General features: G+C 56.5%; 1 protein-coding gene across 3 annotated transcripts in view; it reads right to left on the bottom strand.

Annotated features, from left to right (window-relative positions):
• Positions 1–12887, bottom strand: part of Nfic (nuclear factor I C) — a 39779-nt gene that overhangs the window by 9840 nt on the left and 17052 nt on the right. For all 3 annotated transcript variants that reach the window (XM_008837025.3, XM_008837024.3, XM_008837026.3), the window contains exons 3-6: positions 4436–4507; positions 2169–2243; positions 1872–1995; positions 1326–1450 (exon numbers count right to left, since the gene is read on the bottom strand). In XM_008837025.3, the coding sequence (XP_008835247.1) occupies positions 1326–1450; positions 1872–1995; positions 2169–2243; positions 4436–4507 (396 nt within the window). The remainder of the gene's footprint in view (positions 1–1325; positions 1451–1871; positions 1996–2168; positions 2244–4435; positions 4508–12887) is intronic.

The following is a 12887-nucleotide window of genomic DNA, read 5'->3' as shown; positions in this document are numbered from 1 at the left end:
CACACACGGGGGCTGAACAGGTGACACAGAGGACACAGGCTGGGGGGACCGAGGGCAGACTCCAAGAAACAGCACCCATGGCTCTCATAGCTCCTCACGGACTCCTCCAGGGCCTTTGGAGACAGGGCACATGAGAGCCAGCTCAGTTAGGAGGGGGAGTGTGCTCAGCCTGTCATGGTAACTGCTGGGGTCTGTGTGGGCACCCCCAGGCTTGGTAGTTACAGGATCCCCTGGGGACAAGTGGCTTTCTTGCTCCCCTCCCCCTTCTTGTCTAGACAGGTCCCTGATTCGCATCTTATTAAGGCCACTGAGCTGATTAAGGAGGAGCCCTGTCTACTCTCCAGCAACCACAGGCATAGGAACTCAAAGCTGACCCAAGCAAGGTAACAAGAACACATCAGCCCAAGCCCAGAACACAGAAACAAGTGCACTGAGTAGGGGGGTCCCTGCCTTGACACCCCACACCATGATCGGCAGGTAGCTGGGACCAGATCCTTGTCAAAGCCACAGGAATTTCATGAAGACACAAGTAAACCTATGTTCATCTGTCTCCCATCACTTCCCATATGAAAGATGTCAGAGATAGAGTGCTTCTCCTGACCCCATCTTGGACACAAATCAAGATCAGAGAGATGGCTTCACCTGCCTGACATCACATACCATACACAGCTGGGATTTGCACCTGGGTCTCACCAACAACTGAATTTACCCTTTGGGAGGGGGCTTGCTATGCTTCTAGAAGGATCTTTCAGTAGTGACCATCTCTATTGTACAAATGGGGAAACTGAGGCTCCAGTGGATGGGGGGACCTAGAAAGTACCTAACCAGTTGGACTCTGCTGGTGCCCCAATGGGGTGAACCCCCCAGGACTACATATGGCTCTAAGATCTGGGGTGCTAGAACCCACAGGCCACCTTCCACACCCTTTCCTGACCCCCCTCAAGTACAGAAGAGGACAAGCAGGGTCCCTAATGATGGATTCTAGGGAAGACACCCGAGTCAGGTGGGAATAGGAGAATCTGGTAGGCGGAACCAAAGAGGTACACTAACATGTTGTGTCCGGACTTAACTCCCAAACACTCAAATACAGCGAGACTACAACTGCCAGGACGCCCGGCGACTCTGGGTCGGCTTTTAAACCACGGCGCCCAAGCAGCACCTGCTGGGGTTTGTAGTTTAGGTAGCAGTAACCCGCAGAAAGACTACAATTCCCAGGAGGCACTGCGATACTAGGCGGAGCTCTTGCCCCTGGCTCTCGCGCAAAGGCCGCTGGGATTTGTGGTCTCGATGACTGTCTCTTGGCTTCCCCCGCCTCCAGGCCCTACCTCCTTCCATATCCTCCGTCCAGTTGCGGCTGCTACTCGTGGGAGAGCTGGGCGAGGTGTAGTAGTCGCCGCCGGGGCTCGTGTCCACGTCCTCCTCCATGGAGCCCGATTTGTGCCGCTTGCTCCTAAGGAGTGAGGGTAGGGGGGAAAGAGGCCAGTTACCATGGCGACATGGGCTGACTTCCGGCTCATAAGGGGAGGGGCGAAGGAGGTGATATCAAGGGACCCACTGAGGTTCAGTCAGTGTTTGGACTGGACACCTAGGTCAGTCTGTGACTGACCTTGACCTAGAAGGGTGGAATCTAAAACCCAGGGTTATGACCCATTTTACATATGGGAAAACTGAGGCACGCCATGTGACTCACGGTCCTATGCATTTCTGGGAAGAACCTGTGCCTGCCTTTTCAGGGGATCCAGCGCTTGGGGCTGAGCTTGTGGCTATCAGGGCCGGGGGAAGGGGCACCATGGCTTGGGTTTTGAAGGAGGAATAGAAGTTTATGAGCCCAGGTATTAATGGGTGTTCCGCGGCGAGCAGCGGGCACCTACCCGCTGGAAGAGGTGCTAGGTAGGGTTCTCCTCATGCTCGTGCTGGCCGGGTTCAGATCGTAGGCCAGGTGGCCCTGCAGCTCTCCCAGAGAGAAGTTGGGTCCGGTTCCTGTGACCACAGGAGCTGAGGAGGGTGGTGGACAAGGGGGGGTGTGAGGCTCTGAAGGGTAGGGGTGTTGGGAGGGGTGGGGCATGGGGCACCCGAGCCCTGCGGACTTGGGAAGGGTGGGACACTTCCCTCCCAGGCCTGGGGTGGCAGTGTCCTCCCCTGAGTGCCTCTGGCCCTGGGACACTCACTCCGGGACACCTGGATCAGCTCCGTGACGCTGAACACGCCCGAGGTGACGAAGCTCTCCTGGAAGTCGGTGGAGTCTGGATGGAGGGCAGAGTTGGAGTCAGCAGGGTGCTGAGCTGCTGTCCCCAACCTCGCTACCTGGCACCCCCTGAGCATCTGGACCTGGCTGGAGCCGGGGGGGGGTGTCACAACATCCACCAGTGGACAGGGAAGTCCCCTGTGGCCCAGCGTGACACCTCTCCAGCCCCAACATGCCATGCACAGTGGCATGTGACACTTGCTGGTGGCTGGGTCTGGTTCGAATCTCCACTGAAGCTTCCTTACTGTGTGTCTTTGGGCAAGTTATTGTCTCTCCCTGAGCCTTGATGTTCCCAGATATAAAAGTTGGGGAGATAGGGACCTCTTGGGAGGATCCTGCTGGCTGGCTGTGCATCTCTCCCCCTGACACTGATTCTTGCTCTTTTCTCCTTCAGCCTGGAGGCTCTCCATGAGGAAGCATGCCAGTCTGCCAGGACTGTGGTTCCCCCTCCAGCACCCAGAGCAGAGTATGGGCCTCACCAGACAGAGTGTGGAAGGTCACAGGCTACAGAGTCCTGGAGTCCCCAGAACCTTGTCTCCCCAGTGCCCTGGGGCAGGGAACCCACCTCTCTAGGCTGTGGGGATGCAGACCATTTTATGGGTGTGGAACTGAGGCCAACCCTAAGACAAAACCTCAGACAGCCAAGGACAACTCTGTTCTGTCCCAGGGGCCCTCACTGGGGGAAATCTGTCCACACAAGTGTTGGCAGAGCCCCTGGACCTTATAGGTCTAGCTGGGCACTGACATGGTGGTGGGGAGACAGTGGGACAGTTCACACACTGAAGTATCACACAGCCCTGAACAAGATGGAGGTGGAGACTTTGAAACAGAACAGCATAAAGGGACCCCCAGGGACATCAAGCTTAGTGAGTGACCCAAACACAAAAGAGTGTGGGACTCTATGACAGGAAATGGTGAGAGCAGAGGAATACAGAGACAGGAAGCAGGTTCATGAGCACCAGGGCCTGGAGGGGAAATGGCATGACAGTTCATGGGGTGGGAGAGGGCCCTTTGGGGGTGATGGAAGGTTCTGGAAGTAGAATGTATTTAGTGTCATTGGCTGGTACACTGGAAAAACACGATGGAACAGCCAGCACAAAGGCCCTGGGGGTGGACATGGAAACCCACCGGGTGGAACAGAAAAGGGCTGCTGGGGAGCGACAGCAGAGCAGAGGTGGGACAGACAGGCAGCTCTGGGCTGGACTGGTGTGGGGAACAGTTTCTCTGCTGGCCCTCAGGGGGCAGCACGGGACGGGCAGCCGTCACCATAGGTCCAGGTCCCCAGCTGCCTCGCCCCAAGGGCTTCCCCTACACGCATCAGTGAGCAACGGCTGCGAGCCTGTTCCTGAGCCAGGACACTCAGGGATGTGAGATGTCTAGAAGGGCAGGGCGGCGGCCCTCCAGTGTCCAGGGGAAGTGGCCAGAGCGTTTCCTGCTGACCCAGCTGGCCAGCTGGTGGCGGGGAGCCCCTCCGCCCTCCGTCCCTCCCACTGGGATTTCCTGTTTGCGCCCAGGCCCTGCAGCCGTCTGGGGTGGGGGACTCCCTGAGATTCCTCCCCGGGCCCTGCTGGCCAGGCCTGCCACTAACATCTGCCTAAAGGGAGGACACCAGGTCACAGGCTGAGGATGAGAGGCACCCAGTGAGGGAGGAGCCGCGGACCACGAGCCACGCCTGGATGCCTGTGTCTGTGCCTCCAACCAGGGCAAGGAGGCCGACCTGGAACAGCTTTTCCTTCTTCCTTCCTTCCCTTCCTAGTCCTCCTTCTTCTTCTTATGGCCAGGCTCTTTGTCTGCTTAAGCCCCCTCACTAGGGTCTCTAGGCTGTCACTCTACCCTGAGCCACGCCCCCAGCCCCTCACTGGGGACTCTAGGCTGTCACTCTACCCTGAGCCACGCCCCCAGCCCCTCCTCACTGGGGATTCTAGGCTGTCACTCTACCCCGAGCCACGCCCCCAGCCCCTCACTGGGGATTCTAGGCTGTCACTCTACCCTGAGCCACGCCCCCAGCCTCTGTGTACTTTTGAGGCAGAGTCTCACTAAGTTTCCCAGGCTGCCCTTGAATCCAATCCTCCTGCCTCAGCTTTCTGACCCTCCCCACCCCTATACTCCCAGCTCAGCAAATGATATGTATATACCAGCCCATACCAGCCAACGGCTGGTCCTGCCTGTCTTCCAGCCTCATGCACTTACCCAAAGTGATGGGTTTGCTGTCCTCCTGATCGGAGCCCATCCCTGTCCGGGGACTGTTGCTCTGCTCTGTGTCTGCAAAGAGAGGACAAGAGAGTTGGTGACATGGCGACATAGGTCCAAATGCAGATGAGGCATCTGCTTGACACTCATCCTACAAACCCAAAGGTGTACTGTGCGTTAGGTGTCCAATTGACTGGGCTGTTCTGTGTCTACTACCTGTGGGCCCTGAAACACCAGCGTGAGGTGTGGCCTCACCAAGCTTAGTGAGAACTCGGGCACCTTGAGTCTTAATGGATCTGGGTTCAAGTCCCAGCTCTGCTGCTCTTGTGCTGTGTGGCTTTGGGTAAGTGACTTGCCTTCTCTGTGCCTTGTGTGTGTGAAATGAGGATAAAGCTACCAGTTCCTCCTCATCCTGCCCATGTTACAGGTGGGGAAACTGAGGATGAGGAGGATGGGGCCTGACACCCACTTATGGAGACCTTGGTCTTGGTCCCCCCCCCTTTCTCGCGTCTCATTTGGCCCAGGCTGGCCCGCAACTCCTTATGTAGCCAAGGATGACCCTGAGCTCCTGATCCTCTGGCCTCTACCTCCTGGGTGCTGGGATAACAGGCCAGTCAGCCAGACTGGGGGCTCCCCTCTCCAGCATTTGCCCTCCATTTTATCTAAAAATAATTCCTTCCTCTGCAGACAGCGCCTGTGGGAGGCTGACAGACGCTGATGTCAGCACTGGGCCCGGCTGCAAGGTGCACAGGGTCCAGGGCTGGGACAAGGCAGGCCTGTGTGTCCACATTGCAGTGGACCTGCCTTGTGGCTGCTGAGCCCAGACCTGGCTCTGAGCGCTGCAGGCCTCAGTTTCCTCAAAATGATACAGCCAGCAGTCATGCATTGAGCACACATGGAGCTGTCGACATCTGTGTCTCCACAGGCAAGGAACACAGGATGCTCTAAGCAGCCCAGGCTAGACCCTGTGCCTTAGTTTGCCCACACAGGGGAACAGTGCATGGGCACAGGCACTCTCCGATTGGCTCTATCAGCCCAGGAAATGCCCTGCAGGAGTGGACCACCGTTAGCCACGTGTGGACAACCTCTGTTGGGAACCAGCACTGGTGCCAGTGTTCCCTCTCTGAGGGGCTCTAGGCTGTCACTCTACCCCAAGCCACGCCCCCAGCCCCTCATGGGGGATCCTAGGCTGTCACTCTACCCCGAGCCACGCCCTCAGCCCCTCACTGGGGATTCTAGGCATAGGCTCTACCACTGAGCCATAATCCTGCAACACAACAGGGTTCATCCTGCCCTAGAACTTTGCAGGTCTGTGCCTCTGCCTAGAACACGCGGACCTAAGCCCTCTGTCTCTAGTCCCCTTGCTCTCCCTCTCCCAACATCTCTTCTCCAGAGAAACACACAAAGCCCTTTAAGCTCCATGGGGCAAAGACAACCATGCTCATTCTAGTAAAAGTGAGACTGTGCCGCCCAGCAGCAGGTGGATCTGTGGGGGACACCACCGTCAACAGCCCAACTTCCCAGGTTCCCATGGTGCTCATGTGCCTTCAGGAATGTCACCCCTCCTTCCAGCCCTGTTCAAACAAACACGGTCAGAGCTACAATAGCAATTCAGCTGGGTGCCACGAACGGACAGTACAAACTGTTCTATCCTGTCTGTGGCCATGAGTCGGGGTTTGGTCAGTGCAGGACAAAGGCCCAGCAGCCGCTGACCACGCCCTTCCTCCTCAGGGATGACATTTCCCTTCATCCCAGAGACTCAGCTTATGCTGTTTGGAGGGCAGAGGCCTGGACAGGTGTTTAGTGATAACTGAGAAAATGTCCAAGAATCAGGATGGAGCAGCGTACACAGGGCAGCCTGAATTCTCAGAGCCCCCCTTTCTCCTAGGGCAGGAATCTGGCTGAAGGGACAGAGAAGGCTTTGGGGGCATGTGTAACGGTAGTGTGAAGGGGATGGGGGAAAGGGGTCTATGCAGAACACGGTCCACACAGAATACAGCCTGTCAAAAGCCACAGGGAGAGCAAAGCTCCCAGGGTAAAAGACAGCTGTGCAAAGGTCCCGGGGCAGAGGACACGGCTGTGGAACAGTCCTGGGGCAGAGGTTTCAGATGTGATAAGGACCATGAAAGATGGCCATATGACCCATCGACTCCATTCAGGTAGTGCCCCAGATATTTGAAAGTAGGGATACACACCACAATTCACACCAGCCAGGAAGGAACAACGTACTAAGTGGAGTATTACTCAGCCAGGAAAGGAATGAGGCTATACATATACCACAGCACAGAGAGACCTAGAGGATTTCAGGATCAGTGACAGACCCAAACACAAAGCCCACGTGGTGGAGGGGTTCCATGACAGGAAATGTCCAGAACAGGCAAATCCAGAGACAGGAAGTGGACTCATGAGGGCTTGGGGGGATGGGTGACTGCTCATGGGAAGGTAGAAAGTTCTGTAGTTGACCGGCGGGGTCACGCAGCCGTGTGAATGAGCAGGGCTCTGCACACTAAGAACGGTCAGTTTCAGGCTCTGTATGTTACCGCAATTAAAAAAAAACCTTCTGTCTGTGGCTCTGGACAGCCAGGCATACCTAACTCGTGTCTCAGACGGAGGAAGCGGAACTTGCCAGAAACCATCATTCCACTTATTTAAAACTTGGCGGGAGAAGGGGAGTCTAGAGTTTCCACCCAGCCCCGCCGCACATGCATCTTGGGGCCCGGGAGGCCCTGGCTTCCAGCAGGGCCGTGGCTTTGGCCCCGTTTGCTACAGGGCTGCTGCCAAGTTTGTCTTTTGCCACGTCGGCTTCGAGAGGCGGCCGCAAAGCCAGGACCTGGAATTCCAGGCTCCGCAGCCACATTTAGACACCAGCCACCAGGGTTCCACCTTAACTCCCTCCTCCCTCAGGGTCAAAGCCAGAGTTGTCCTCCCTGTAGCCCACAGGGCCCTGTCTGGTCCTCCCTATCCGCCCCTTGATCCCTCTGCTGCAGACATACAGGTCTCCTGGCTGCTCCTCCAAGACACCAGGTCCATCCTTCCCTAAGACCTTTTGCACAGCCATGTCCTCTGCCCCTGGACCTTTTGCACAGCCGTGTCCGCTGCCCCTGGACCTTTGCACAGCCATGTCTGCTGCCCCTGGACCTTTGCACAGCCATGTCCTCTGCCCCTGGACCTTTGCACAGCTGTGTCCTCCGCCCCTGGACCTTTTGCACAGCCGTGTCCGCTGCCCCTGGACCTTTGCACAGCCGTGTCCTCTGCCTCAGGAACTTTGCACAGCTCTGTCCTCTGCCTGGGGCTCCATCTCTCCCTGTGTGCCGTGGCCCAGGCTCACGAAGCTTGGAAATCCCCTCCTGTTTCTCTGTGCCCACACGTCTCTACCCTTGCACATCCAGTTCTGTTCCAACTTGCTCTGTGGTCCTGATCCTCTGCCCCACCCTGTGCTGGTATCTGAGGGAGCCTAGCATAAGAAAAAGTCTGGATCTGTTCCTTCCCCACACATTAAGCCCCTGCTGTATACACATAGGCCTCTGCTTAGGGCCCCAGAAACAACACAGATTCACAGGTGGACCCTGTGAGGTCGGAACTGTGGACAGCTTCCCTGCAATCCCTTGACACACAGCGGGAAGGGAAGACTGCTGGCGAGACTGAAGGTGGCCTTCCCTCATATGCTTCGAGGACTCTTTGGGGACACCCCCTCTTCCAAAGGTTCCAGATCTCACACACCCTCAACCCACAAAACAGAAAAGCAGTCATCCAGCCTCCTGGCCATCTGGTCAATGCTGTGTGACTTCAGGGAATCTGTTTTGTCTCTGAGCCTCTGTCTTGGTTTGGACAGATTTCAAACTCCTGCTCCTCCGCAGGCTGTTTGGATAAATTAAAAAGGGAAAATCGACAGTCCAGACAGGCTCGCCACCCTGGGGACAGGGGAGGACACGTGGCTGAGGCGGGGGTGGCAGCTGGGTCCATCTGTCTGTCCCGTCCCTGCCTTGTGAGTCTGGCCCATGCTTTCCAGCTCCCTCCGGCTGGGCCCCGCGCCAACCTGTGCATTGCTTCCCAGCCAGGCATCCCCGGCCTCTGTGGGTCACTCCATCTAGCTCAGAACCACTGGGCCTGAATCCTGGCCACGTCCACCCTTGTCCCCTGACCCGACCAGGCCACGTGTCCTTTGTGTCCTTGGTGGCCGAGGCCAGGGACCCCCCTTGGGGACACTTGGTCTGGACACCCTGGGGACATCTGTCCAGGGAGGTGACTTCAGGGTCCCAGCATGCCACGGTTGGTGGAGATGCCAAACCACCCATGACATCATCCCCTGGGCGGCCATTTCCTCTGGGTTCCAGATGGTTCTGTGGCCCGGGCGGCCATTTTGTGGCTTGGAAGAACTAGCAGGTGATGGCCAGGGACACGGGATGACCCTTCTCCAGGTGGGGTGGATGAGAATGGCTGCCTGGGTCCCATAGCCCCCCTCTCCATGGGGTAAACAGTTGGCACCAAGCAGGGGCCGGTGCCAGGTGGGCTCCTGGGCCGTGAGAGAGAAGTTAAAAATACCAGATGCACCTCGGTCCTCTCCAAAGTCAAATGTGTCACCCTCGCCAGCCCCGGGAAAGGGCTGAAAATAACTCTCTGTTTACATTCGAGTGAATTCCTGGCTTCCCCGCCACCCTGTTACCAGAGGAGAGTTTCAGGAATGTAGCCAGTGGCTGGAGGGTGGACAGAGCCAGAGGACACCTGAAGCCATGGGATGGGGTCCCTGGCCACTTCCCCTGCCTTGTCATGTCCCCAACACACACAAGGCCACGTGGCCCTCCAACACCAGCAGGCACCGTGTGACCTCGGGCCTGTCTCTGAACCCTTGTCTGTGTAATGAGAAAGTCCACACTCACCAGTGTCACCACATGACATTTCAAGGCAGCTTTGTCCCCCTTCTTCCCCTGCCCTCTCATGACTCCCCCATCTTTCCAGAGCTCGGTACATAGTTGGTGCTCAGGAAGTACGCACACAGAGTAGGCACTCAATAGATGCTGCGTGACGATTAGTACATGCAGTATTCAGCAGAGCCTGACACATAAGTGCTCAATGCAGGCTGTTGCAGGGGTTTTCGGTTATAGGTGGGCATACAACAGGCACAAGATAAATGCTGTTAGGATAACAGAATCTGAGGAAGGCTGGGGATTCAGGAGGCTGATAGGAGCTGAGGACTTGCGTGGCTGCATCAACTTAGGGTAACAGGAGTGATTTATGACAGCAGACAAGGGGCAGGGCAGCCAGACAAGCTTCGCCCACCTTGGTCCCTAGTGACAACCTGAACTGAACACTGCAGCTGGGGCCTCAGGGGACCACTAGGAGTCTGCTGAGCCACGCCCCCAGCCCCTCACTGGGGACTCTAGGCTGTCACTCTACCCTGAGCCACCTCCCTAGCCTGTCACTGGGGAATCCTGGGTTACCCCTCACTAAGGTACTGGTTCTTTTGGGCCTCAGTTTCCCCAGCCCTCACAGCCACTGAGATGATGTAACCACACCAGTTCAGGTATCTTTTCTCCAGGAATTTTTCTAACCCACAGCAGCCTGTGACTTCTTTCCACAGGGACCAAAAACTGTGTTTACCTCTCCCCTGTGATCCAACCTGCTGTGTTATAGGTCCATCCTTCCCTGTCTTGCTGCTAAGCACCAAGTCAGCACCAACTGTATTCTGGTCATCTATTGACACCATAGATTATTCAATTGTACGGAGGACAAAACTGGGATGTAAGACCTGCTGGGGTTGCCTGGAGCTCCCCAGCAGGCAGGAAGATAGGAGAAAATCCTTCCACTAGTGGAGCTGGGTCGGGGTCAGGGACCCTGAGACCTCCTGGGCACCAGAGCTCAAGTCCCAGCTCCCAGCCAGCCTGGTGCTCTGAGCTGACAGTAAGGTGCTGTGTTACCACGAGCCCCGAAAAGTGTTATGTTGCTGCACAGAGGGGAGTGCTCACCACAGGCAAGACCCACAGGACCCCGGAAAAAGAGGCACCCACCTGTAGGTGACCCCATCCATATGGTCCCAACCCTGACCCCGAGACTGTCCTCCCCACAGCCTGTGAGCACCAGCAGCTCCTTCCTCTGCCCACAGCTCTCCATAGTTCCCACCTCCCTGAGCATCAAAGCCCATGTCCTCCCAGCAGCCTACGGGGCTCTGCGGGTCCTGCCCCCTCCTCTCTGCCTCCCTCCTCCCGCTCTGCTCCTTGCTCTCCCTGTGCCAGCCACAGTGCCCTTCTTGTTGGCTCCATTCTGCCCCAGGACCTTTGCATGGCCGTGTCCTCTGCCCTGAGGCTTTGCGCAGTTGAGTTGTTCCCTAGTTCTTCACTCTCTGGTCCCCCTGAGCTCAGCACGGCACACAGTCCTCCAATGGTCCCGACATATCCAGCCCCTTCTCCTTGGCTCTCTTCACTGTTGCCTCTGTGGAGCCCCTAAGCTCTGTCCTCATATCTCTGCCACTCATGGCTGGGTCCTTGGGGCCTGGTACACAGTAGGTGCTTAATAAATACTGCTTTCACACTGGCAGGGATACTGGAGGGGGGTGTGGGGTGGGGGGAGCACAGACTAAGTGTCCTGGCTTGGAACCTGTCTTAACTTCTTCGCAGATCACGGCTTTATGAGGCTTGAGGGGGAAACTGAGGCTGAGGAAGGCCACTGGACTGTCACATGGAACTGTTGCCTGATGGCAGAGAAAATGTACAGGGAACACGGCCAACAGTGGCGTAATAATAACTGGGGGGGGGGTACATGGAACAGGGATGTGGCCCCTTTAAGACCCTCCCCCGCCGCCAGCCTGGCCTGCCTCTCTTATGTAATTGGGCTGCTGTCCTTGCATAACCCACTTACATAAGGAAGCAGGAGCAGCCTGCTCATCAGGCAGGGACCCAGCCAGGCTGTGTGCAGCAGGCCTGGGTCCCCCCATGCCACCTGAGAGAGCCAGAGGGCGCAGCTGGGGTACAAGTCCCCCTGGGTTAGTTCTCACCTGGGTCACACCCCAAACTCCCAGCAGCACCCCAGGCAAGCAGGAAAAAGAATGAATTTCCAGCTAGTATGGATGGGGCCATGTTCCCAGTACCCGGAATGTGAAACTGAGGCCCAGAGAGGGGAGTGCACAGCCCAAAGATGCACTTGAGGTGGCTGAGCCCCCAACTCTGAAGCTTCAACCCTTGGCCTTGACGTCCCTATGTCCCTGTGTCTCATACACAGACACACACACCTTTGTCAGTAGGGCCTGGTATGCAGTGAATAGGGCCTGGTAGGTAGTGAATAAGTGCACTTGAGGTTGCAGTAGGTGGTCAATAAATGCACTCAAGGTCACACTTGGCCACCTTTAAACTTCTGCTCTAGATTCTATTAGCGGGTTTTTGCTGTTGCCACTCTCCTCAAAGACTCTGTTTCCTACAGGGAAACTGAGGCAGTGAAGACGTGAGGTCACCGGCCCATCCACATTTCAGGCAAATGCAACATGAATCAACAAAAGATGTACAATTATTGCGCAGACAAAACAAGAACGGCACCAACTGTGTTCCGGGCCCAGAAATTTTTCCACAGGGGCAGGGGATGGGGCACAGGGAGCCCCTGGATTGATATGGGGAAACTGAGGCCTGAGAAGACAAATGAAGGCGGGAAACCCACGCCTTACAATGCTCCTTCAGGCAGGCAGTTTCCCAATCTGTTGACACTGGGTTGAGGTGTTTGGTACGCACTGTCCGCCCCCCACCCCTAGGATCTCAGGTACGTGTTGGCGGACTCAGCACCCAGCCTCCCCTTTTGAGCGCTGGCCCTTTAAGAGGCTACTGCTTAGCTTTGTCCCAGACTGACCCCAGGCAAGGGCGTGGCTGGGAACAAGGGGCCCATTCAGCCACCCCTGAATGGCCTGGCCAGAAGGCTGGAGAGGGAGAGACTCAGTGTGGAGTTGTGGGTAAGAGACAGACTAGAGACAGCACAGGGGAGAGACCCCCAGGCAGAGACACATGGGGCTCCCAGTCCCCATGTTTCTCCCATCTTTGATGGATCTATGGCCACCAATGACCCTCAAACCCCATCTGTGCTCCTTGATCCAGTCAAGCCTGCTACCCATGCACCAGCACCAAAAATTTTCAGACCCGACAGGGTGAGGGGTATCCTAGACCATTGTAGGGAGTGTTTTCTGAGAGCCTCCCCCCTCCCCCCGAGTTAAATGAGATACAGGCTGGGGAGATGGTCAGCAGTTAGTAGCACTGGCTGCTCTTGCAGAGGACCTGGTTTGGTTCCCAGCACCCACATGTCAGCTAACAACCATCATTAACTCCAGTTCCAGGGTATCTGACACCCTCTTCTGACCTCTGCAGGCATTGCACATACATGATGCGCTTACATACATGCAGCCAAACACACATACACATAAATAAATGAATCAAAAAAAATTTTTTTTTTGACTTTGAGACAGGGTCTCTCTACAGCCCCA

The sequence above is a fragment of the Nannospalax galili genome, unplaced genomic scaffold (assembly GCF_000622305.1).
Source record: "Nannospalax galili isolate Female #2095 unplaced genomic scaffold, S.galili_v1.0 scaffold77, whole genome shotgun sequence".
NCBI classification, from domain to species: Eukaryota; Metazoa; Chordata; class Mammalia; order Rodentia; family Spalacidae; genus Nannospalax; species Nannospalax galili.
Note: the sequence above shows the minus strand (reverse complement) of the source record. Positions and strands in the feature narration are given on the sequence as shown.